The 27,684-nt window shown below is 37.8% G+C and overlaps 2 protein-coding genes across 2 annotated transcripts in view; one reads left to right on the forward strand and one right to left on the reverse strand.

Moving 5' to 3' along the window:
* Nucleotides 1–3,228, forward strand: part of CMC1 (C-X9-C motif containing 1) — a 44,640-nt gene extending 41,412 nt beyond the window's left edge. Inside the window, exon 4 of the mRNA XM_010712885.4 lies at nt 632–3,228. Within this exon, the coding sequence (XP_010711187.1) occupies nt 632–746 (115 nt within the window). The 3' untranslated portion in view covers nt 747–3,228. The remainder of the gene's footprint in view (nt 1–631) is intronic.
* Nucleotides 3,229–6,033: 2,805 nt separating this feature from the next.
* Nucleotides 6,034–27,376, reverse strand: AZI2 (5-azacytidine induced 2). Its single transcript, XM_010712886.4, has 8 exons — nt 27,144–27,376; nt 19,790–20,019; nt 18,888–19,013; nt 18,496–18,595; nt 17,609–17,760; nt 14,315–14,376; nt 10,931–11,046; nt 6,034–7,927 (listed from the first exon to the last, which is right to left on the reverse strand). The coding sequence occupies exons 2-8, from the start codon at nt 20,012–20,014 to the stop codon at nt 7,542–7,544; spliced, it is 1,167 nt and encodes a 388-aa protein (XP_010711188.1). The 5' UTR covers nt 20,015–20,019; nt 27,144–27,376; the 3' UTR covers nt 6,034–7,541.
* Nucleotides 27,377–27,684: the final 308 nt, after the last annotated feature.

Below are 27,684 nucleotides of genomic sequence, written 5' to 3' on the forward strand. Positions count from 1 at the left end.
GATGGTGGCAACATTGGAATATCACTGGAAAATTTGCCATCATACAGATGTGAAACAGTGCAGACTTTACAAGTACGATGTGCAGGCTCTTGTTCATCTCTGGCTAAAGTACATAGCTAAAAGAGGTGACTACATTGCAGGATATAGAAAATTCTAAGCTATAAAACACTGTCAAATGGTGTTATTGTGGTTTTTATATCTGTCGTAGTTTCCCTGAAAATAAATAGGAGACATGACTTTTGGAGCTACCTACATACATGTTTACTATTCAAGGAACAAACTTGAAACTGTTCCCCTTAAATTCATGGTAGGTTCTCAGGTGCATAAAGATCAGTGCTCTCCAGAGATTCTTATACAAAGGAACCTAACTGAACCTAACTGCAAATAAGAAAGAATAATTTGGCTCTCCCTTTCTCTGTTTTTCTCATTATGGTTTCATGCATAGGCCTGAAGAATCAGAACTGTGCCTCAAGAAAGAGTGGTCTCAGAAGAGAAGGCAGACCAATTCAGTATCTAGAGTTTAAGATGATAACTTTGGGTGGGATGCTTTGGGAGGGACTGACGATCAGTTTTGAGTGCTGTTTAGAGAGTTTCTATTCTATTATTCTAATAATGTTTGTCTTTCTTTTAGCTATACTGATCCATCATTCAATGAAGAATGCAAAGCAGAATATTTGAAGCAAAGAGAAGAATATAGAGCAACTGGAATTAAGAAAAAAAGGCAAAAGATTACTTCAAATGTATAGTTCAAATCAACTGTTTTATATCCAACTTAATGATTTGACTTGATTTGAACAGACTTCTTTTAAATCATCAGTATCTCTTGGTAAAATTTAGCAGCAAGTCAGTAACAGAAATCTCTCTGAAGCTGAAGGTCAACATTTCTCATTTTCTGTACTGAAGTTTATAATGCATGCAATTTCTCCTGCAAACTTTGACAGCAAAAGCCTGCTCCTCCATCCAGACTTGAGATTATTTCCAATTAACAAACAGCCTTTTGAAATTTACAGCTTGTATCTAGTTATATGTGGCAAACTACATAAAAATTTAAGGGTAATCAAATGTAAGCTGTATTAACAAATCATAAATTGGGTATGTACTTAAACTGGTCTTTTTGTCACCTGAAGTTGAGAGTATATGGAAATATTTTTGATGCTCTTGCTAGAAGAGTGGCAAATGCAGAAAAGACCTTGGACCGATTTACTTCATCTTTTTCGTGAAAATGCTGAGTTGTAAGAGCTCAATATTGCTTCTACCTGCTCTGTGACTTAAATTTTGAGTTTGCAATATCAGAAGAGATGATGTTCCATGCCCTTGTGAGGCACAACTGACTGCTTCAGCTCTAGAGAAGAACTCAAGAGTTGTCCCTACAGACTTTCCTTGAGAATGGCAAGAGGCACAATGAGGGCAAGAAATCACTGAGAGGAATGTCTTCCCCATTGTCATTTTTTCAGCATGAAGGTGATTAAATACACTTCCATACTTCAGGCGTGACCACACTTGCAAAATGATTATGGATGAACAAACAACTAAACTACATACTTAAGATGCAGGTCAGTTTTTAAACATCTATTAATGCCGTTGCAAAAACTAAGTGTAAACAAGTCCCTGTGGGAAAGGGGTACACAAGGGATTTCTTGCATACAGAAGCTTACATACTTTACATACTTAAAGCTGCATAATCGTAGAACTCTAAAATGTATGAGTGGGGAAAGGCCACGCAGGATATTTGTTCACATGGTAACCTTCATGTCACAATATAGAAACGAAATAAAAATATCCTTTGCCTAAGTAATAAAATTTGCATTTAACTCAGGTACTATTTCACCACAAAACTATTACTGCTATGAAGTTACTCAAGTGGGAAATTCCAATCAGCCTTGGAGATATATATCTATATATATGAGCTCAAGTTAACTTTGAAGGTTACTCCTTGCTTTTGCTCTGTGTGTTGTAATGGAATAACCAGTAATATTACTTCTGCTATTAGGCAGCATGTTGACTGGAAAATTAAGGAATGCTTCAGAAAGACAGGCTAGAAGATGTACAGCATTCTAGGTTAGTAGTCAAGTGGTACTCAGCTATTTAATTAGCTAACTTAACTTAGATTTCCTACACACATACTTGGTTTTGTCTCATCAGTTAAAGTACTTTGGAAAACAAATACTTAACATCAAGTAATAGAAGATTTTTTTTCCCCCAGATGTAGTTAAATAGAGGAAAATGAAGGTAGATGATGACTTTTAAAAGTTTATTATTTTTTCAAGACAGCAGTTCTGTTATTTCAGTATGAAAACATGCTACACTTAGAAGTCTCTGGAAAGAAAGCCTGTGTGCTTGTCATTTTTATCAAAGGCTCTTACAGAGATTGGCTTTGGGGTAAGCATGCTGTTAGAGGCAGTGTGGTGCACTGACTGTGGTAGGTAGGTGCCAGCACTACGTGTTCATGGGAATCTGTCTCACTCAAGCTCACACAGCAGCTAGTCAGTACAGATAATAGCACAGCAATGCAGTCATTCTTTTGTGGGTTAGCAGGATCTACATTCAGCAGGTGGCAGGAACCCCAGTGCACTGATTGGTACTGCTGGTAGAAATAATATGGATAATGGGACAAAGTCCTATTTAACCTGCGGGTGTTACTCCTCTGCCATTCTGTTACATGCTTTATGTGCAGGGCTGTAACCAATCCCTTTGAGCTGACAGTGAGTAAGCAAGCTCACTTTGCTATCGAGCCTGAAATTGCTATAAATCATTAACTGTACACCATTCACTTCTCTTTACCGACACCCGTTTAAGAACTGAGTACTCACACTTTCTCTCGTTTGCTGTGGCATTCAGAACGGGCTCAGCCTTTACCTTTGGAATCAGCCTATTTTTTTTTTACACTCATGGCCTTAATTTGATTTTTTCCTAGTTTTGAATTCTTGATTTCACACCTTTCATGCTTTTAGTATCTTAATTGCATTTATGTCTTTTAAAGTTGAAATGAAAGTGTAAGTGCTGTGCAGTAACACGCACATACCAGCAAACTTCTTCAGTTTAAAGTTTAAAACTGCTTGTTTTCATCTCAGCTGCAACCTCTCCTTCCTGCTCAGGTTAACAGGAAGCAGCCCTTTATTCTAATGCAGGCAGTAAAGCATCAGTAGTACTGATAAAGCCTTACGCTATGCTTCATCGATTAACTCCTAAAAAAGTTTTTTAAAAGTTTAAATATTTAAGTTTTTTTTTTTAAATACAACTTAAAAAAACAAGCAACAAAAACACACTTTACTTTGTCAAAAGCTAGTCAAGAAGAGCCAGGCTTGCTATTCTGACTTCGAAACAAAACTCTAAGCACATTCAGCTGTCCTGTTCTGACAGAGTAGTCAGATGTGGATGATGAGGGAGTTGCACTACCTCTAACAAACAGAAGCTTACAGCAAGTTGTAAAGCTTACACTTTAACTACTTTTAAGGGGATCCACCAGTTTAAAACCATCCACCATGTGGCACTAAAGACAGTTATTGACACTGATAGAATACTGTCAGTGTAGGTAAAAAAAAAAAGTCAAATGCACTTGGAACAAATGTTCCATCCACTTGCAGTTCAGTAACAGTAAGTGCCTGGTTATTTTTCATGCTTCTCCCCCAGATCAAACTTCATACACAAAAATACCATCATCCCAATAACTACAGAATCCTCTTCCACCTTGCTGTTTGTAACACTTGATCTCTTTCATTTCAAAATGCAACGAAATGAAGTCCATTCTGCTAAAAGGAGCAAATTGAGGGGCACCGATTTCAGTTCATGCCACAACATTTTCTAAGGACAACAGATTTTTAAGAAAAATAGTTCAAATCCTTATCAAACTTGGGAATATGCAACACAATTCAAATGAGTTTACAATTAGAGTCAACAATAATAAATACACTTGTCTATTGCCTACAACTGCAAATAGCATGCTCTTCCCCTGCAAAGAGGGGCAAAGTCTGATCCTTTAAAAAAAATATTTTTGTAGCAATGCTACACAAAGTGACAGGGAAATACCCTATCTCTTCTCCACCACTCAGAACCTAGCTGAAGATGAGAAGAAAATGCAGGCGAGTCGGTCAGCTACTGCAGCATCTCAGTCTTCCTTTATTAGGCCACATTGCCATTAAAAATACAGGTATTTAAGATTCCCAAAGTCTACTGCAAAGAGTTCAAGATTTAATCATATCTGCTTTACATCTCTAGTATAGCTCATACACTGTTATTTGCAATGGCTTTTGTTTTACTGTACCTCCACCACATGTCTAGTATAGAGCTTGCCTTATTCCAGCTGTAGAAATTCAACAGCACATTACAGTTCATTCAAGAATTTGCTTTTCTTTAGTATGGATATTTCATATGGGAAGAAAACCAATCTGTTGTAAACACAATAAAACTGGCAGGGATGAGATTTTAAAATTACTTAAAAGGAATCAAGCAAACATGGAAGTTTACATATGCATTATTAGAAGGTTAGTCCAGCTCTCAAAGCATTCAAATACATATTCATCAGCTTGCCATATGCTCACATAAACATGCATGGCAACAACGACCACCTGCCCAAAAGCTGTCTTTCATTTCTGGAATCGGTGCTTTCTTAAATTAAAAATTGTCAAACCTGTGGTTTAGGTGATGATTTTAAATGTTCAGTTTCCCTTCAAATGAATTTTTCTCAATTTTTGTGCTTATTTGAAGGTATTGGTCCTTATCCCATGCGATTTTACTGCTTGATGCAACAAATACACACTTGCACACTAAACACCAGAACCCCTTTTCTACTGTTACTTTTGCATTTTATTTGCTGTCACTGCGATGAAAAGGTTTTACTTCTGAAAATGGAAGAAAGTACCTTAAGCCACCCGTGGCTTGGATTAAATGACAGTCAAATTTTGACTCAAGATGGAAAAGTGTGCTTCAGACCAACAGCTGCTTTTCAAGTAAGCTACCTCCCAGGTGACTTCAGATCTGGGGACTTGCTTTCAAATGTTAAAGTTTCACCACAGCAATGAGTGACCACATTGGAAATACAGCCTAAAGTAAGCTCTGTAATCTCACCCTCCTCTCTTCGATGTCAGCACTTCTTCTCAAGTTCCTCTCAGCAATCATCCCTTTCTTTACCAGCCCCTTCTCCAGCATGAAAAGCAGCACTGGTAAACCAAGAGCTGGAAGCAAAGCCTGGTAATTCTTTCACATCACCCAGCAAAGCTTCATTTTTAAGTTTTGCTGTCGCAGGCTGCTGGGGCATCTTTTGACACAGCAGTGGAACCCCGATAATGTATTGCAGCTAAAAGTAATGAAGTCCTTCAGGCTTCAGCATCAAAGAGAACACGTCTCCCAACAACACACCAAAGTACTCAGTGGGCTGTTTTATTCCTGAACGGAAGAGAACCAATCTCAAATTAATTCCTTTATATAAAATCAAGTGTTTAAAGCCAAGTAAAAAGTTTTTACACTGAACACTAGAAAAGATTTGTAAGTTAAATCAATTTCAAGCAAAAATAAATTTATTTCAAAATCTTACACAGAATTCCTTCATTGCAGAAATCAAAAAGTGCTCCTGTTGATGGCTGCAGAATAATACACCACTTAAAATAAAAAATGTCCATGAAGACAGGCTGGGGGAACCCCAAGAAACAAGCTACATTGGAACTAGACACCATGTACTTTATGCAGCCACATGAGAAATGCTTCCTGCTGCTTTGTTATTACACAGGTAGTTGGTTCTATCAGCTAAAGCCTAGTGACTTGGGTTTGTTTTATGCATATTGGCTTTTGTTCTATTACTTTCCAAGAGATTGTACTCCCCTGAGTCAGATGTGTTCATTGGTCAGAATAAATTCCAGCATCTGACACCATTTCCATTAATCACAGACAAGCCACTATACGTGAGCAAGATAATAGAAAGATAAAAAACAGTATCTGGTGAAAGGGAAACATTATTTATGTATGCTGTTCACTAATACAGTAGAAGATATCTGAAAGGCATTCTTTCAACTTTAATAGACAAACTGAAACAGGAGAAGATGGGCATCATGTGAAGCATTTATTCCACAGGGAAAAAAAGTGACTGCAGTGACTGGAACCACACAGATCCTGTAGCAATTGCCTAAGTAACACCTTTACAGCCTGTCATTACAATGGTTATGCCATAGTCATAGCTTCCCCATGCTTTTTCAGGCAATTTTAAGTAATTTGCTACTAAACAGCTGTGGAATTATTATTTTTTTCAATCACACTGATCTTAAGTAGGACCTGTGAACTTAAATACTTAAATCCCCACACAGATCTGTAAATAACATCTTCAGTACCACCTTCCCACTCATTACAGGTCAAAAGCTTCATGGATCTGAAATATAAAGCATTTTCCTGCAAAGTATTGAGCTGTCAAATCATTTACTAAAGCTTGTTGTACTAAACTTAGATAAAGAAGCAAAAGTTTCTAAAAAACAAGGCATAAATTGTATTTGTCTAGAAACAGTTCTTGGCCTTAAGTTGAAACCCCCAAAAAAGTACTAGGACACACAGTCTACAAAGCAGGCAGTCATGATCTGAGTAACTTCAGTTCTCAATGGAGTACTAAGGATACCAAAACAATGAACTAGAACACCTAGTCTAATTAAATTAAGGCTTTATTTCTTTAATAAAAGAAAAATTAGTAGCTTTAACAACCACACAAATAAAAAGTCAAGGTTCTGGTGATGTGCAAAGGAGGCACTGTAAGGATAAGTGCACCGTGAATAGGATGATTCTGTGGCAGGTAACACTGAGTGCAGAACTCAGGTGGCTTCCCACAGCCAGAATACGCAGGGGGAATTGAGCTGTTAGGAATCACTGAGTTCAGTGGTGTTACTTATGATCCTTTTTTTTTTTTTTTTTTTTTTTTTTTTTTTTCCCAAAAAAAAAAACCTCATAATGCCCCAAACAGTGTGACCTAAACAGGATAGCCTACAAGTGATTCTTCCCTTGCCGGTATCTCACATAAATTTTAACAAAAATCTCACCTTTTTGATGAAAATCACAAAAAAGCATTTCTAAACCACAGGAGTAAGAAAGTTAATTGAAAGGAGAGAGGGAGATAATCCAATCTTCATTTAGTATCTTAATCTGCAAAAAAAACCTGACAAAAACAAACTCAGAGCTGTTACAAGTTGAACACCACCAAATATCTTCTTGAAAACATACAAATAGCAAACAAATACAGAATGAAATTTTGTTTTATTTCAAGAACTATTTGCTGTAATCTTTTGGAAACAGATGCCATTTGCAACAAAGACTGTGTAAGCCCTATGCTCGATTCGTTCACATTATACCATCAGAGCTTTAACTTCAAGGAACTTGCTCCTGATTTACAGCAGAGGAAGACAGGGTTTTCTGTTTTAGAAATAGAATATTTAAAAAACAAAACAAAACAAAACAAAACAACAACCAAAAAAACCCCACTTCAACCAATTTAAATACCTCTTCAAAAGTTCAAGCAGTAAGGTGCCTATTCAGAATCATTCTAAAATGTCACAGTTCATTCTAAAAATTGCTTAGTTCTTGTGCAGACAGTTTTGATTACACTGATCTAGGTAATCTGCCGGACAGTTTGACAAAACCTTATTTGTTTCCCAAAATACATTCTCATTAGGTTTTGGAGGACTTGGGAATACCCAGGAATTATCTTCCAGAGAGCTCTTTCCGTAAGAATGGTGTTCCTGAAATGTTTTACCATCAACTGGAATGGGTCTCTCATCTGTCCATGCTTGTAGAATCACCCTTTCAGATGGGATTTCCACATCTCCCGGCAGAGGGGGTGGTGCAGCGCTGCAGTGTACTTTATCACTCTGTGAGAGTTTTTTATACACCACCCCAGACATCAGGTTCTGCTTTGTAATATCCTTCAACTCAAGACATTGTACTGGTGCAGAAGAGGCAGCTGAAAAAGATTTAAAAAGGTTTTTAAATTACATTGGATTATTTAGTGCATTTGTCATGTACTCTAAAATGTACAACAGTATAGCAGGTATGTTAAAGCCGGGTTTTCAACCTACAGATTTTCAAATCATCTTTTGATTTAGTAACTACTAATTAAATGTTACAAACTGAATATACTAACTTATTCAGTCAGAGTTTGCAAGATGAACCAGAGATCCTCAAATCACAATATCTAAATATACCCAACACCAACTCCCATTCCCCACTTCAACACCAGCAGACTGAGTAATTTTTTTGACAAGACTGGAATGAATGCTGAAACAGAGGACTTCCATGCGCTTGGAAAAATTTACCAGATTCAGAATATTGCTTACAAAGGAGGACACTTCTTCCTACTTTACTGGTTCTTTTAACAAGTCGTGTTCTCAGGCTGCCAAGAACCTAAATGCTCCCAGTCCATGAAACAGAAGGAGGAAATGCATGTTCACAGGTTCCGGGTACTCCAGTATTGTCTAACTTTTGAAAGTAAAGCCACAGACTGCAACGTTCAGTCATCTGAAATTTCAGTCAAGCTTTTAACTACATTAGAAAGGGAAGGATTTTGAAGTAGGACAGTGTTTACCTGAAATGAAAGAGCTGCAACAATACACATCTGTCTGTTCAGACAGATGAAAATGCTCAGGTCATGTAGTGCTACCTCAATGGAGTAGATAATTGATTCCTATAGTTGAAGGAACTCACAGATCATTTTCCAGAATAGTTGTGAATCTGGAATAGGAACTGTGATTTTTGTCTTTAGTTCTTGAAAGAACAAAAATAAGAGCCACTATCTTGGTCAAAATACTCAACTGCAACTTGTCACTAAAAATTAAAGGATGTTACCCAGCTTGCAAATGTCAGCCAAAGGCACTTGCCAACAGTAGAGACACTGTATCTGAAAGAGATGGTGATAAATTGGATTTAGCCTCTTCATCCTGGCAGGTCTAAAAGGCCATTCAAATTTCGGTAACCTTTAGAAGCTTAAGGAGAATGGAATCTAATGTAGCACATTTCAAGTACTACTACAGTTCATCAGTTGAAAAATGGTAGTCATCATTAATCATTTATAGACAAAGTAGGTTTTACTCTCTGGAATATTTACATTAATTTTTCAGATACCTTGGCTGTTTGAAGTGCCACAGCCATATTCAAAATTCTGTAGCATTATAGCATTACACTTTTCCATGAGTGGAATAGTTGGAAAAACTTCTGATTATTTCTTAGATTAGGACGAGTCAAAATTAAATATTTGCAGTGTTCAAATTAAAGAGTAGCCTCATAACTGGCAAAGAACAGAGATGAGAATCTTTGCCAAGGAAGCAAAAGCATGGCAACAATGTTTTCCTACACTGCAAGTAGATTACAGAGTATACTGTAGCAGCCACCAACATACCAACTCAGGGCTGGTACCTTTGAGAAGTTCTGTGAAGGTCCCTCTAAGCTATCAATTTTTTGAGATACCTGAAACACTTTAACAGACACATTACTCAGCAGGGGAGAAACTTTAGTTTTTAATCTTAAATCTGCTCATGTTATACCTGCTATCAGGTACTCTGCAAGGCAAAAATAAAGGCTGAGCTTCACATGCTCTGTAGAAAAGGCCTTCAAAAACAGCAAAAATCCATCAGCAGAAACACATTTGTTGATGTTAGCTGTTATTTTTGTAGGGAGGCAATTAGAATTGGAATGTTAACATCATAAACACAGCAATGAACTGTGTTCTGCACGCTTTACACACCTTGAAAGATGATGATCAGTAATAATAAATAATATAAAGCTTCCCTCATCCCTAATATATATTCTAATAGCAGCAAGTGGTTTGTTTATGGTAAAATACCTAGCACTACAAAGACGTTTTAAGCAAATTCAACCCCTGCTCAGCACAAGCTGATATTTTTCTACAAATACCAGCACAGGTGTATCTACATTACATTTATGAGCAACACATACAAAAAAAAGTTTTCATTTCCACTAAAGTTGTCCACCTACTCTTACACACTTCGGAAAATGTTAATAATTTATCAGCCAAGTACCAGAGAATTATCATTAATCACTGTGGGCCACAGATTAGTCAGCCAGCCATTTACCTGCAGGTGAATCCTGTCTTTGGGTCATTGAGCCCAAAGCTGTTTAGAAATAAAAAAGGGACCCTGAAGACTGTCACAAAAGTAACCAAGTTCAGTTTCTCTGACCAGCATCTTCTGTATTCTGAACACAGTAAATACCAGCACTCAAGCAAGGGAAGAATACTGAGATAACCTAATGGACTGATAAGTCATGCCTCAACAATAAGAACCTTCCTGTAAACCATTTGGCTCAAGAGAAACATTCACACAAAATAAAAAAAACATCTGATTAACTGCTCACAGAAGTTATTCTCCCCTAAACTGCTTACAAGGTAGCAGCAGAAATAAGACAGTTTTGTACTATCAGTCAGAAAAAGTCACCTTGCACAGCAGTTTGCTAGAAAGTGCAACTTTTCAGAATGTTAACAAAATATACAAAGATAATGGAATTTCAGTCTATTGAAGTCTAATATGCTACCAAATTAATACTATATCGGGAAAATGCTAAACTGGGAAAATAAGACAACAATTGAAATATATATATATATATATATATTTTTTTTTTTTAAGTAGTTGTGGTAAAAGGTCAAATACAAGTAAACTTAACACCTCAGCCTTGTGCACATAAGCAACACTTGACTGAGAAAAAAGCCACAAGGGGAACAGAATACAGTACTGAAGGAAAAACACATCAGCAACACCTTTATGTGTGAAGTTGACCAGTATAAGACAGAAGCAAAAGCAGAAAATGGCTAGGCTGGAACCATAATGTAGCCTAGCTTATCAACTTCAATTGATGAGATTCTGATAAGATATGATAGCTAGCTTCTTTTTAAAATGGTACAGCTTGGATCTACGATTTGTTTTTGTAAGGTCTGCTACTGCAAACACTGACTTGCCTTTCTTGGTCGCTGTTATGTTTGTTTTCAATTTTCGTAGAACCTCAGTTTGCACTTCAGTCACTAGCTGCAAATTAGACATTTCTCTCTTCAGTTCCCAATATGCTTGCTGCACACTTTCAAAACAAAAAAAAATTCAACATTAAATACTTGCCATCTCTGGAGCACCCCCATACTTACTAACATTTCCAAGGCTCATTGAACATTAACTGTTAATTGGTTTTGCCTGATATATATTACTTATTTTATTAGAGCACCAAAATTCAAAAGGAAACAAGCACTTCTGATGATTACCATAAAGTGAACAAACTTTGTATATTATACAAAGTTTAACCTTTATAAATACATACATTAAATGATATATACATAAATGATATATACATTACCTATTAAATGAACACTAAATTGCAAAAGTAGACTATTAATTCTGAATGGCTTTTGACAAATGACCTTACATACCATCATAATTGTGATCCTGGCCATGTTAGATATTCAATAAAAAAAATAGATATTGGGGCTTTTACACTATTCACTTCTGTATAATAATTTCAGACTCAATAACAGAGATAGAGAGTGCACACACACAGATCAAACTGAAATAATTCAGCAGTGTTTCTGATTCAAGTCACCTAATTTATATAATATACTGCTTTATCATAAAGGATAAAAATTAGAGATCAATTTCATTATCTGAATAGGAAACAATAGGAAATATTTAGCAACAGTAGCAGTGTTCCAATGCTGAAATTTAAAATAATTATCTATTAAGAAAGTGAAGATGAACAGAGATCCAGAAAATCCATCAATATACTTTAACAAAACTTCAGGTCTTTAACTGCAGAATCCTTTTGGCACTGAATGTTTAATAAAAAAAATCACATTTTAAAAAGCCTCAAAAATAAGACCAAACATCAGTTATATCAAAACTGTCCAATACTTAACTATATTTATACGTAAAACTGGTAAGTATAGAACATTACCATCTGGAAGGGATTTTGTAACATAAGTTCAGCTTCTTTAAAGGACCTTGCAAAGGGATGACCAAGAACCTCACCGCAAAGATTGATAATGAAGGACTTCTAGGTGTTGGATGTTTACCCTGTACTGCCTTCACACAGATAACATAAACCTTGAATATTATAATTTCTCTTCCCGTATGTGCTTGTGTGTTCACTCTACACTTTATGAGAAAGCAAAAACTTCTATCCACAAATACTCTTTGTTTTTTTGTTCTTGCTTTTCTTTTAATACAAAGCTAGATTTTGTAATACACAGCTGAATCTAATTAAGTTGATCTTTTCTTCCCTTCTTTTTCATTATTCTTATTACTAGAGTAAAAGCAAAAGAATGTATGAATTCTGCACCTCTCAGAAACACATTTCCAATATTTTGCCAACAGTCCCCAGCCTGAAAATAGTAAGAATATGATCACCTTAAAAAAATTAAAAGATATTATGTAAGATTTTAGAACCACTTTAACTCAATGTACAGTAAACTAGGTTTGCAAACTCAAAATTTAAAGAAGTATTAGACGGTTGCTGACAAATGTGAAATAATCTCTTTCCACAATGTTAACAAACTGCAAATACCTTTTACCCTCACAAACATTGTGATTGCTTGCTACAACAAATGTTTCACATAGGAGTTTTTTTCAGGGTTTTCTCTTTTCTTTCTTCTTTACCCTGCAGATTTTCAGATGGACTTATTTTTTCCAAAAGCACTACATGCTCATTATGTATATCACATTACAATAAACACTATGTTGCACATATGTTAATTCTGACAGCTGCCACCTGAATGTGACTTCTTGAAATAAATTTTCTTTGTAGGAACAAAGAGAGAACCATTTTACCTTGAACTAGCACCTTTTTTCAGACATGTAAGACTATGAAGCTCCAGCAGAAACCACAAGAGAGAGTGCAAATGGCATAGTGTGTACAGTGTTATCATAATTTCACCAGAGAACATATGAAAGAAGTATCTACAGATACACTACAGTGTTCTTTCTCAGTGACTGATTTCCTCTCTCATCTCTTCAGTAGCCCAGTAAGCAAGATGATACTCTTCTAAACAGCCTGACATTAGGAGGGAATACTCTACCCTCTTGTGGAAAACTGGGGAAGTACATGAATAGGCATAACTGGGTATAAGAGATGGAGGGAGAATGTCATTTATTTGAGGCAGAATATCTTGAAACTTCCAGGCAGTCATGAATTGTTTGTCTGCATAAAGAGTTAAAGGGTATTATCATGTCCAGTTCTGGACTCCTCAGTTCCAGAAAGACAGGGAACTTCCAGAGAGTGCAAAGGAAGACCACAAAAATGATGTGAGGCTTGGAGCATATACCTTATTAGGAATGGCTGAGAGACATGGGACTGTTCAGACTGGTGGAGATTGAGGTGGCATCTTATCAATGCTTATAAATATCTAAAGAGCAGAAGACAAGAGGTTGGGACCAGCTCCTTCCAGCAGTACAAAGGCCCAGCAGCAGAACAAGGGCCAACGGGCACAAACTGGAACACAGGAAGTTCCATACAAACAAGGAAAAACTTCCTTACTGTGAGGTTGAGAGAGCATTGGAACAGGCTGCCCAGAGAGGATGTGGAGTCTCTTGCTGTGGAGATACTCAAAAACCACCTGTGTAACCTATTCTAGGAAACCTGTTTTAGCAGCAGGAGTTGGAGTCTCCAGAGGTCTCTTTCAATCCCTAAGATTCAGATTAGTGATTAGTAATATATGTACTTTCCAATATGGCGCACACACTGAACACAGGATAACAGAGGACACTATCAGAAGCACAAATTTTCCTTATTTAAATGCTGTAAAATAAGAACAGTGCTTTCTCTTACATTAGCAATTACCAGGCAAGCTGCCATTTCTTTTTGCTCACATAATGGCACCTCAGTTAAAAAAAATCCTTTAACGTGGCTCCTAATAGAAATATATATTCCAATACTAAGCAAGAAATTTGAAGCCACCACACAAGCAAACACAGAAACTTCCTCATACAAAGAATGAAGAAATTCTTGAAAAATGAAATGAGACTTGGAAAATAATCTACCAACTCGTCAACTGAACAAATTATTAAAAAATTGAGTTTTGAATCCGAGAGTTTCATTTTCTTGAAGAGAAATTTTCATTTCACAAGAGTCTGAAGATGTAAATATTTTCATCATTCTGGACTTCATAGACAACATTCACTCTTCACAGCAGTGAGGAGGAAAAAGACAATGGTTTTTCTAAATGAGTATTTGCCTGGACTTTAAATTAGATTATATTGTTTGAATTAACACATTTGAAGAGGCTGTAAGAATATCTACTCAATCATTTAACTGTCTCCCAGTAAACTAAGTATAAAACATGAAAGCCACTTGATTTTCATACCTCTGAACAGCTTGCCTTTGAAGAATGTCTCCATTTAATGGATTTTCATCTTGGTCCTGGTCCTGCATAACAGAATGAAGAAAGGAAAGAAAATTAACAGATGAGCTCAAATCTACTGGAAAATACTGCAATAAGCCTGCAAGTTAGCTAATATTAAACATCACAAGTAGTTTCCATTTGTGTTGGCTACAGCAATTTTCAAAATGAGCATAAAGAGTTTTACTAAGAATTTCCACTTAAAATGCCTAAACAATCTACTTATGTGACAGCATTCCTCATTCATGACTGCATGAATTCATTAATAAAACAGCATGGGTTACAACATGCTGATTCTATATGACTAGACAAAGTGCTTCAAATCAGCCACCACTATACTTCCAGTATTTACTGTTACAGCTGAGTCCTTGGAATTTGTGCTTCTTGGAAGAGAAATACTTGACGAAAAACTTTTGACTTCCAAAGAGTCTGCTGTCTAGTATGAGGACAGTTATTAGTTTTCTTTCTCTGTGTTCATATAAAAAGACCTTTAAATCAGAGCAAACTCTTTCAGTGAAGATTCAGTGCCACACATTACTTTTATCATAAAACACAATTTATCCCTCAAGTCTGAGACTGCTTGAAACTGTAACACAAATTCATGGTCCTGGTCTCTAGGTGTCACTGACTGAGCAAGGGGGGCTGGACCAGATGATCTCCAGAGGTCCTGTCCAACCTTACCACTTCTTTGATCTGTGATACAAGCAGCCTCATGGAAGTTAACAGGAGTGCTTAACAAAATCAAACATGCATCTTGCTTCATGCTTGCTATTAGACCCTCACTCATACTCCTTTTCTTCACATTCCCTTTCCACCATTCCTTCTAGCCAAAGCTATAATGAATCTGGCACCAGTTACTGTGGTTTTATGACAGTCCATTAAAACTTCAAGAAACCTGTCAATATAATGTCCAACACATTGCATCAAATACAATGCAAAACCTGAACAAGAATATTTACATAGAAAAAATATAGGACGTATATCTACTTTGAAAAGAAAGCATCTGAAAATGTTAATGAATTTAATTAAAACATTAAAAAGAAAAAAGTAGCACCTCATTTTGAAAAAATTGTGACCTGTCATTACCATTATATTTCTGTATTTCCCGAGAATTTCTCCTCTCTCTGCTTCTAAAGACTTTCTTACTGCTCATTAGAGATTCAATTTGGTTGTTCAAAAACTCAGTTGCACTATATTACCCTACATTTGAAAACGTTTTCGGTTTCTATATTAAGTAGTTAAAAGGATCGAGTAGAAATGATATTAAAAGAGAGAGTTTTTTTCCTCCTGTTTATTCTCTAAAACAAAAGCTTCTGGCCTAAGCATTATTTCAGAGTTATGTCTAGTATTCCTCACAAATGCTATTTTATTCTGTTCATTCCAGGAACATTAATTCTCACACTGAAATCTACAACCTTCAATTATTTCTATAAAACTACCTGAGGACATTAAAAGTGCACAGAAATTTAAGTACAACTTCTGAACCTACAAGTTATTGAAAATATCTAAAATAATGCCAAATTTAGGTGAAAACAACCAACAGCAATGAAGATTAACAAAACACCTGGCGTACCTTCCAAGTAATGTGTTTTACCCCCACCTAGTGGAACAAACAGACTAAAACTGAAACAACTGATGTATGCACGTGTCTGTGTAAGCTGCTGATGGCAGCAGATCCTTAGAGACTTGTTCTGATGAGAATCCAATGCTCCAACTATACGTGCTTTGAAGGCAGCAAAGGAGAAGGACATTACTTGAAACTAGCTATGTCTACTCTCTGAATACCCAGAAGAAGTTGAGATGCATCTTACTAGTTTCATCAAAAAGGAATCTAATTCCCACACTCCAGGCTGCTCCATAATGCAAGGCAGGGTAGGCAGTGATGATTAGATTTGCTTCAGAAGTAAATTTCTGTAGTAATGTACATGTGCCCATGAGAAAAAGAGCTAAAGGAACATTTCCAAATTAAAACAAATCCTATTAGGAAGCAGGATAACGGCCATGCAAGGATTCTGCTTCTAAGTCTCATGTACCGTGAACATGACTCAAAAATACCATGTGAAACTATACCATATGAAAATTTCATAATCATGATCACAGAGTCTAAATAAGCCAGCTTCTTGAAACAATCACCTTTAACTTCTTTAAATCTATTTTATAATTTCATTGTGACTGCAGAGACCTAGAGACTGCCATTATAAAACGTGAAGTATTAAGTATGCACCAGTTTTCGTGTCTTTTGAATTATTTTAGTTCTGTATTTTATTACTGTTAGGGTAACCCAGTGTTTCTTTTTTGAGATCCTAACCACATCTACATTATACAGTCATTTCCTCACAACAGCCACCTGCCTATAAAACAGGGAGAAGAGCATCAAAGAGGCACTGGCAAAATTCTGAAAACCTGTATTTCATTTCAAATCCTGATGGAAAATGTACTGGTTAAAAAAGTTTGCCATTTTCTCCAAACAATCCTTCTTCCACAACCATTCCCTCCTCTCCCTCTGTTTAGGTCCTTTTTACTGTTCATAAGACAAACAGGAGTGAACAAGAGAGGGAAAGAGCAGACACTGATACTTATCTTCAACTGTATTTGCCTTTTCTGTCTCAGATCTTCCTTTGATTTTCTTATGCAAACTATCAACTCCACCCCATTAATTCCTGCTTTATCATTATAATTCATCATCCTATCTTACACTTAACAAATCTTTGCCTCCATGTCTGAATGAGTTTTTAGGTATAAGACAAAGCAACTGAACAGTTTTACTGGTTCCCTCACTTTTCAGCTACTTGCACAGCCAGTTCCATTCTCTTCTACTACTTTAGATTTTCAAGTTCTTTCAATTCTTAATTTTCTTCAGGCACTATGACAGTCTCTTCTAGCCTCAGACGTTCAAATCCTATTGTGCCCTCTATTTTACCTGTTTCCTATGGACAACTCAAGGTAAGACCTCCAGCTACCAAATCCAGTTCTCACCTGTAACCTCATCCAAGGCAATCAGCTTACAGCATCAGCTTTGTCCCCTGTAACTGTGAAAGACTGGGCTCAATTACCCTTGAATATATGCCAGACCTAAAAGATTATTCAGCAAGCTGAGACTTCCCCATGCAGACAGAGCCTTAAATTATTTCATGTGCTAGGGATGAGATTCTTTGCATCTATTTATTTACCCTTTATTTTGCTTGAAAAGGGTATTCAAAGTAATGCTGTAATGAAATCAAAACTATTCATACAAAAAATACTTAAAAATGAAAGTACCTTCTGTTTATATTTCTGCAATTCCTTTCTGAGACTATTGCACTCTTGCTTGAGGTTCTCTAGATCCTGTTCCAGACTGTGCACTTTCAGGTCACTGTTCAGCTTCTCTATTTCCCAGCTGGTCTGAGTACAACAATTCAGACTTTTCATAACTGAAAAAAAACCACCAATTAGATTTTAGTCCCAGTTCAAGAACAACCATAAACATAAGGTTTCACCTCAACCACTCCATACCCTGTGTGACAGCCTAATCCTGGCAAATATAAAAATCAGTTAATAACAAATATACAAGGTATATACCAACTTACACACTTCTTCCAATGCTTTGAAAACATGAGCCTCTTTTCCTCCTGTTTATACTGTTGCACAATTTACCCATGCTTTTTTTTCCAAGTTTGCATCTCAAGAAATTCCGACCAGAAAAAACAAAAGATGCAATCAAAAGAAAAGGAAAGTTTAGAAGTTAGGTAAGTCTTTATTAGACAGAAATAAAATCAGGTAGTTACTATTAAGAAGCAACCTACCATGATCCTAGCATCTCACCAGTCTTAAGTGGCTAGTTAGAGAAGACAGAACAACAGAAAGAAAACCCCCAGTGTTCAACTGCATAAAAGCGTGCAATGGAAGTAGCACATCACATGCTTGTAAAGTAATGCAATTTAAGCACTGTAATATTGGCCAAAATAGCCTCAAGTCTTTACCTTGAGCTCCTTGTCTCTCAATGATTTAACATGCATGTCATCATTTACAAGACAACACAAACTTAAAGTACAGTATTTCACCTTCTTTACCTAACTACTATAGAGAATTAAAATTCTTAATGCCCTTAGTTTGTAATATAACCACTGAAAATAGCCAGCATATACCAAGACAGAGTAACTGAGTACCTTGCTGTGTTTCCACTTCAGTTTTTAGTTGTAAGAGCTCTACTTCTTTGGACTGCAACTGTTCATTCAAGTTTTTCATGGATTCTGCAGTTTCTTTCATCTATTTTCAGAAAATAAAACAGAGAAAGTTTTCTTCTATCACGTCTGACAATTCAACTTTTTTTTTCTAAATACCAAATAAATCCTGCTTTGATTTTTTTTCAGTCTAGCCCTGTATGAAAATAAAGATACTTAACAGTATTATTTCTCCAACACATAGCATCACCAAGTATACACTTGAAAGAGTGATAAAACAACTATCTCAGATATTCAGCAGATAAAAATTCATTCCAAGATAACATCCACAAACTATGTTGTATTCATCTGTGTTTAAATCCTTACTTAAGACATACCATTTTATCCAGTTTGCTTTTCAGATTATCTCTGTCAATGCAGGCCTCTCGGTAGGCTTGGTATGCCCTATTGACTTGTTCACGTCCAACTGAACTGCATTCCTCCTCCAGACGGGAGCCAAGCAGCTGCAAGTTTAAGATGAGATGAGAAATAAGAAGTTTTGATTATTATACATAGAAAAAAAAAAATAAAAAAAATCAGTAATTGCATTTTTTTAAGATTAGAAATTACTGGAATAAATTGATTTTTATTTATTTCTTTTTCTAACGTGAAAGCACACCAAAAGCCATCTATGAATTCTGGTATCTTGAGCCATACATTGTGTCTGCTAGCTCACTGCTATGTACTGAAAACAATCCACAAGTCACGATTAGTGACAGACAATTCCTTAACCATATTTTTTCCAAGTTCAAGTCACACCTGCTTGTGTAGAAGGCTCTTGTTTTGACTATCACACTATCATTTTAATTGTTTCTCCTGCACATATGTTTTAAAAGTATTAAGGCATTTGAAAGCATTTAGTATAACTGCCACAGATGTTCATGACAGATTTATAAATATTTCCTTAAAAATTAAGAGTTTTAAAAGACAAATACAAAACCAAAGCAACCTTGAGTATCTACTCCTCTAGGTCTTAATTTAAAGAAAGAATGAGAAACCAAATCATAAAAATAGCGCATCTCTGCCCCTCACTTTTGTATTGGCCCTCAAAGTATGTGTACTACTCATTTTGCCCGTTACATTTCTCTGCCCCCTGAAAAAGTATTCTATATGAATGCCTATATTTGGAAATATGTACCTTACCAAACTCTGAGTTTCTGTACACTTTGAAATTTGAAACTCAGGAAGGGTAACAACCCATTTGTTTCTTGGTAAAGGTAGTAATTGCCTTTTTTCTTACCTTCTCTTCTAAAATTCTCACTCTTTTCTTTAGAAAGGAATTCTCCTTCTCCGTCTCCTTTAGTCGCTTCTTGATATCTTCATATGCAGTGACAAGTGCAAAGTGGGAAGCAACAGACTCATCTCCACTGTAAGCTGAAACAGGAATCTCCCCATCTCTCTTATGACTGTTGTCTGCTTTTTCATGATTCAAAATACAGATGTCATCCTCCACCAACTCCTCCATGACACCTGTTTAAAAAGACAGATGTGAGTAAAATTTTCACAAAGAGAAATTCATCTCAAGTCTCACCTTAATCCTACAGAAAATCTTGAGACCCATTTTATATCTTAAAATAATTTCAGAAAAAAATCTTCCACTGTAACATGATACAAATATTTTGAGCATTCATCAGATTTACGAGCTCCTCATTTTCATAAAAATGTAACATCATCCAATAAACTTTGTTAACAAATACATGTACTTCAAAGCAATGTCTAACTAGAGTTTTTGCAAGCCAGTATTGAACTACAGTATAAGGTTACAGTTGTGGAAGTCAATTACGCTTCTTGGGAACAGGCACACCAAAAGGAAGGTATCAAATTTGATCTGTTCTAGAATGCAAATATTTATACACTTCCCAACTTTTACAATACAACTTTAATATATGAATTAAAGCATACTTAGTGGCATGATTTATCTCAACATGTGTGTAAAAAAACTGGCAGTCATTAGACCATCACTGGGCAAACTCACCTGGATGACAAATTACTAAATAATCATTACACTGAGCTTTCGTTACAACACAAACTATGCAATCTTAGACTCCAGACTTTAAGGCAGAAGTCCCAACAGCATTTCCCTTAATGTTACTCATTATCATAAAAAAGTTCAAGGCCACTCAGTAGACTCAATACTGATTTAGTTACGAAGACTCCTTGCCTTTACGTGCCATATTAGTGAACACTGTACAGTATTTGAGCACATTTCCCCCAACTCTTATGCAAATTAAGGATGTTATTAGTATCCAAAGTAACTTTGTTTGCTCTCCTGATGAGATAGCATGCTAACATAAATGATGGAATGAAAGAAATGAACATAACTAAACGAGCTGGCTTATTCTAAAAGAGCAAGTCTTCCAAGTAAGTCATAAACTCAGCATATACAAATATTTTATAAATCCAAGCGTGCCTTTAAACAGCACCCACCAGAAGAACTAGTTACACTGATCTTCACTTAAGAAATCTCATTTAGCTTACAGTTACTGAACTCTAGACTTCTGATACTCCTCTCTAAACCGGTGCTGGAAGCTATCTGCAGTACAGATAATCAACCCCCACAACATTCAAAGGGGTTTAAAACACATGCTTTTCTACGTCAGTGCATAAGTTTAACATTTCAGAAAGAGCTGGTACAGACATTTTTGACTGCTTTTAAGGCATGCTAAAAGAAAACAAAGCCTCCACCATACAGAAGTTTTCCTTTGAGACTGGGAAAGCCAATTTCTCCCATCCTCTTAAAGAAGAGATTGGACAACGTGTAAATTTTGGAAGCGAGAGAGGCAGCACACACTGCACATGCTTAAATGCATGAAGTCGAATATTCAGAAGGAGCAGTGCAATTTTTAGACCATTAACTTCAATTAATAAACAGAGGCTTTATCACAAAACATGCTTCTTTGGACTGGAAGCTCAACAGCTGCAGTCAAGAATAGAAACTCATCAGATATTCACACTGTATGTACTTCAACACAAATAATGAAAAATGAAAGTATCCATAATACCCACACTTCATATCTTACTGCTACAGTGACAAAAAAGTGCAGTTGTTCCAGCTTTACAAGGCATACAATGAAGTCAGCACTGCAGTCATGCCAGCAACATGGAGACACGGAAGAAGTTGCAGTAGAAATTTATAACAGCACTGCCAAACATATCTAAGTAAATTATCAAAACCTAATAATACAACAAACTCAGAAAAGTGCATTTCTGAAAAAAAAAAAAAAAAAAAAGAAAAGAAAAGAAAACCAAAAAAACCCACACAAAACAAATCCCAAAGTTATTTCTCCTGTGTCTGCTAAGCTCGTATTCAAAGGACAACAAGATACAAGCTCAAACAAGAATAAACTTGGCTATTAAACAGTAAGATGAGTAGTTCTGCAAAGGTCACTGTGAAACATTTCACACAACTTTGCTGTGCTGTCAGGGAAAGAAGAAAACTGGAGAAAAAGTTCTCTTAGTGTTTAATCAATGGAGAGAAATCCTTAAAAACAAAACTTAATACAAATGGGATTATATTGTAGGAAATACCTCGCCTTAGCCTTTCATTCTGTTGCTTAAATATAGGAATCAAAATTTGGTTTCCCTGCTATTATACTACATTATTTACAAAATATGAACTGCAGGAGAGTAACAGAAGAGTCTCTGACACACTACACGTAATTTGGTTATTCCACAAGTGAGGGCTCCCCAAATCTGGCAGGGCAGAGCAGCTCGCTGAGTGGCAGCACAGACCTCTGCCTTTTATTCTGTTTGGTTTCTCCAGCCCGAAGCTACACATGTATGCACCGCTGCAAATGCCACACAGCTGTCACCCCAAAGCACCCGAGTGAATTTGGAGCTGTCTGGAATTCCAGTGCATGAGATAATCTGCACTGTGGTAAACAGTAAACACGGGAGATTTTTCACTAAAATATTTAAAGTAATATGCAATATCAAGCTATTAATGTTTATGATTAGAATTGATGTCCATCTCAGCCTACTTAAAGGAACTTTACAATCCCAATTACAGCTTTAGGATTTAACATGTTCAATATTTTGAGAATAAGAACCTTTTCCCATTTCTTACTAACAGTTGGCAGAAACGCAGCTCTTCTTTTTGTAGAGCTTTACAAATATTAGTCATCAACACCATGGGAGTAGTTAAATATAAAACATGTTTTACATATGAGGAACACCATTCAAATGAATTTCAGGATGCAAAGGCTCTAATGGCAAGCAGAGCACTGCACAGACTCTGTAGTTCGAAACCCCAACGTCATACTTGGAACTGGAGGAGAGACAGTAAAAGCAGAATTATGTGAAATTCTTCCTAGTTTCAAGTAGATTCCCATTTTATGCTTTGAAGAAGAAAAGAATGGTTTCCAAACTATCTCCAAGTGTCAAATGAAAGAAAATTAAAGATGGTATTTTCCTAATTTCTTTTCCTAGGCCACTGGGAGTCTGAACCATTCTACTCCGTTTACCTCTCAGACTTGAGGAGTTGGGCTTCACAATGGCATTAGGAACAGCCTCCAGACTTTGTACTGGTTTACCCTGCCTCATATAGAAGGGTGTGTTTGTGCACATAGGCATAAAAAATAAAACATTTAATTCAAGAGATATATTTGATCCACAGAAACCCTGAATGAGTGTGTTGCAGCCCCTAACTTAATTTCAGGAAGGTTAGTAATGTTTTTCCTTTTGAAAGAATTTCCAGCAAAAGAACTGCAGAATTCCTGCAGTTAGCACCAAAACTCCACACAGTATGTGATATGCTTAAACAAGCAAGACTTCCACTCCCCTGAGCATAGAATCATAGAACACTCTGAGTTGGAGGGGACCCGTGGGGATCATCAAGTCCAACTTCTGGCTCCACAAAGGATCACCCAAACTGATCAACATTCTGCAGGAAAATGGCACGTAAGGACAATGAAGTGTTTTAATCCTCTTCTGAAGTTTTGTTTGCAGAAGAAAACCCTATGAAACTACTTCCAAGGCTTCCTGAAACAGTAGTTGTCAAGAGTGGACATTCACGATCTAGTAACAGTCTACTAATGCTAATGTATCATAACAGGGAAGGAAGACAAAATACTGAAAGCTCAATAATGAAAATGAACAAGCATCAATTTGCTCTTGCAGAGTTTTAACTATGAAAATACATTAAGTATGGGTCAGAATAAAAACACCAAAAATAAAAAGACTAAGGACAATCACAGTAATAACACATTAAATAGGGCTAAAATAAATGGAAATATAAGTATGGTGTATTCACAGTACTAAGTAAGTGGATTAGCTTTCTCTCTGTAACAGAGGAGGAAATGAATGCAGTATAAATCACAGAATGGCTTGGGTCAGAAGTGACCTTAAATCTCACTCAGCTCCAACTCCCTTCCACAGGCAGAGTTGCCAACCCATCAGATCAGGCATCCATTTCACATCTGAGAGCTCAAGTTCTCTGCAATTTCAGTCCCGAACAGTCTGCTCTACAGAAACAGTTTTTTTTGTTGTTGTTATTTTTTTGTTTTGTTTTTTAAACAGACTCTTGCTCCAATTTTAAAACAAAACCTTTGCATACACACATCCCAGTAGCTGCTAGCTTTGGGCACTGCTTATCCTTCTGTATGGACAAAGTCCACAGCCCTCCCTGAGAATTCATGCTGACAAAGACTCAGCTCTGCAGTTTCAGCACACTCAATGCTCTTCACAACCATGTCAGCTAAGTGAGACCTTCCAATTACTTTCACTTTGCTGCCTTCAGGAAATGCAGTTATTGTCTGTACACTCTCAAACCAGATCACTGTAGTTCGCCTATCATGAAATCTGCCTGAGCTCGAGCATACACCCAGATTTCCTCAGGAACAACAAGAAATTTTTTCAAATCTCAAGCTTCCAGTCATCTAATCTCACAAGATCAAGAGAAATAACAAAAAGCCTATTTTATAAAAACAGCACTCACTCCATAAATTTTACTTTCTCGTAGTCATAGAATCCTTAGAGTTGGAAGGGACCTCAGAAGGCCACCTACCCCAATTCCCCTGCAGTGGACAGGGACATGCACAGCTAGATCAGGTTGCCCAGGACCTGAACCAGCCTACCTTGAAAGTCTCCAGAGACAGGGCATCAACCTCATCACTGGGCAACTTCTTTCAGCGTCTCATCACTCTCACTGAAAAAAGATTTTTCCTTACATCTAACCCAAATCTACCTTTTTTGAGCTTGAAGCCACTTCCCCTGTTCCATCACCGCAGATCCTGCTAAAGAATCAGTCCCCTTCTTTCTTACAGCCCCTCTTTAGATACTGTGACCGTTCTCAGGTCAGCTCACAGCCTTCTCTTCTCCAGGCTGAACAGCCCCAGCTCTCTCAGCCTGCCCTCGAAGAGGCGGTGTTCTGTGGCCCTACTCTGGACACACTCCAACAGGGCCACACGTCCCCTGTACTGAAGACTCCACATCTGGATGCAATATAGTTTTTATCTGGCATTATCTTCACTGCTAATTTGCAAGTACTATGCACCCTCACCATAATGTATTCAGTTCACCTTTTCATGAACACCATCCCTCCCCGTTTTCCCTGTCAGCTATCAGAAAAGGAAAAGAAAATGGAGTTGTATTCTAATATTGTCCTCTGACATTTGAGGCCATTCCATCATATAATCCTGTCTATTAAACAATCAGATTAATCTTGAAATTCATCAGAAGCAACAGTGCCAGAGGAATACCAGAAAGGGCAATATGTGTTTTGGCTGTTGAACTTGCCTAGCATCAAACATAGTATATTCAAAGGTTACTGAGAGAATTGTATGTTCTCACACTAACATTATCTATTATTTTAATAGACATTTTTTGGTGTTCTCTCCTTCCCATTTAAAAATGTTTATAGAGAACAAACACACCCACATTTTAGTAAACTAAGAAGGTTGCCTTTTTCGGTTGTTGTTTGGTTGATTTGCTATTGCTTTCCAAAAATGTCATCTTTTGTAAAACATGTGATAAGTACTAGCGCCCAATCATAAGTTTCCTCCTGCTCAATTGAACCGTCAGATAAATTCATACTCGGTAAGTTCACGCATTGAGAGATAAGATATTGTGAAAGCCTTGTGTAACTGCATTACCTCAAGCAGAAACACCCCACCTGTTGCAGCAATAAAAAGGAGAGTTCAACTGAATTGCACTGACATCCTTTGGTCATCCTGTAATTCGCTAACATTTTCAGGTTTACGTTTCATCACCTTGAACAACCATGATCATTTGAATACAGTTTGCTAACAGGAAGTTGTAAGTGGATGACTTTCAACATTCAAGTTACTTGTACTTCCCTTCCCAAACATCATTTTTTCCTCCATGAATGTGTTGTCAAATCTTATGATCATCTACCATTTTGCATAGTAAGAATGTCATGCAACTATTAATGGGCCTAGCACTGCCTTCGGATGATGGAAGCAGTTGTCCCACTCTGCTCTGTGCAGCCTCATCTGAAGCGCTGGTTACTGGTTTGGTCATCACAATATACGAAAGACAAAACTATTGGATATCATCTCAGGAGCTAAATGCAGTACTAGTAGATTTGTTCTGATTTCTGTGAAAAAAAAAATCTGTGGCATACACATACCAATAACCAGTATTGCTAGCAGTAGTGGCACACCAATATCCAGGAAATTAAATGCTTCTCTTAGTCCACAGACACCTCTGTCTCCAGGGAGCAGCTGACCTCCAAAGCCCAGAGAAGACTACTATAACAATGTTCTGTCCTCACTCCATCTTTTCCAGAGTTGTCTTCCTGTATGCAGATGTCACTGCACACACAAAGTGTGAGACAGTACAGGAAACAAAAGTATTCTCCAAGAAATGCCAAAAACTCCACTCACTGGACAGCTTTCAGCCTGACCTGCTCACCACACCTACAGGCTGCTGGAATCACAGAACCATAGAATGGCTTGCGCTGGAAGGGACCTCAAGGACCTCAAAGATCCAAGCCCCTGCCCAGGGCTGCTGAGCTTCAGATCAAGCACTTGGTCATGGCCCCTTCAGGCCTGGCGTGGAAAAGTGACTTGTTTAAGGAGGTTAATTTCCCTGCTAGGTGAAGCATGAGGAATTTAAGCTGTAATTTCTCCACAGCTGACAGTGTTACGTGCTGCTACAGCAGTACTCATTTCTACTTCTTCCGGCTCAACACAACCCACAAAGCCTGCATTCCCATCTGCTCCTGAATTTTACCTGTTTCTGTTTTCACGTAACGCACCAGGAATTTTAGTTTGCCCCTTGTTCACGAACAAAGCCACAGAACGGCTGGGGTTGGAAGGGACCTTAAAGCCGATCCAGCCCCAACCCCCATCCCGAGTGCAGGGACGTCCCATCACACGAGGCTGCCCAGGGCCCCGCGCAACCCACCGTCACAACAACCCACCCGGCTTTACAGGCAGCTGTCTGACAAGCTTTAACGCCTACTCGAGGCCGACTCCCACCTCTCTGTGGCTCTGGGCAGCCTGGTCTGATGGCTGGCGACCCTGCACATAGCAGGGGGGTTGGAACTAGATGATCGGTGTTGTCCTTTTCAACCCAGGCCATTCTACGATTCTATGATTCCCCCCGAGGAGCCCTTCCTCTCCAGCACCAACCTCTCCGAGCCCCGCTCGGGCCAGCCAGGCGGTCAGCAGCGGCCGCTCAGCTCGGCGGAGGGGCAGCGCCGGCCGTCGCGCTCTCCGCTCGGGCTCCCTCGTGCTCCCATCGCTTCCGCTCGCCGACCCGGCCCAGCCTCGGTGCCGGCCTCCGCCGCCGCGGGTAAGTCCCGGAGCGCGACCGGGAAGTCAACACACGCGTCACGTGACGCGGGAGCCCGGCCCCGGAAGGAAACGGGCTGGAGGTGTGCAGGAGGACTGCAAAGCGCTGTGCGCAGCTGGGGCGGGGTGCACGCTGGAAAAGCCGCTGCCGGACCGCCGGTGCGGTGCCTCGGTTGGTTTGGTTTCTTACGGTCGATAGCAAGCCGGCGGGAATGTTGGCGTGAAAGAAATGAACGTGATGGAGCTAGCTGGTGTTGAAGGGAAAAGTGACTTCAACAGAGAGCTCAGCTGAGCAGCAGAGCTTTGCACGACAGACACAGACCACTGTGGGGAAAAAGCCACACCCAGAACTACTGCCGCTGTGGTTTATTTGCTCTTT

Source organism: Meleagris gallopavo, chromosome 6 (assembly GCF_905368555.1).
Source record: "Meleagris gallopavo chromosome 6, MGAL_WU_HG_1.1, whole genome shotgun sequence".
Taxonomy (NCBI): domain Eukaryota; kingdom Metazoa; phylum Chordata; class Aves; order Galliformes; family Phasianidae; genus Meleagris; species Meleagris gallopavo.

Bases quoted from the DNA above. Each gene is read 5' to 3' on its own strand.
- AZI2 (XM_010712886.4), bottom strand. From the start codon at position 20,014: ATGGAGGAGTTGGTGGAGGATGACATCTGTATTTTGAATCATGAAAAA. The intron at 19,014-19,789 runs GTAAGAAAAAAG...TTAAACTTGCAG, and splicing joins TGAGAATTTTAGAAGAGAAG to CTGCTTGGCTCCCGTCTGGA. The intron at 18,596-18,887 runs GTATGTCTTAAG...TTCTGAAAATAG, and splicing joins AAAGCAAACTGGATAAAATG to ATGAAAGAAACTGCAGAATC.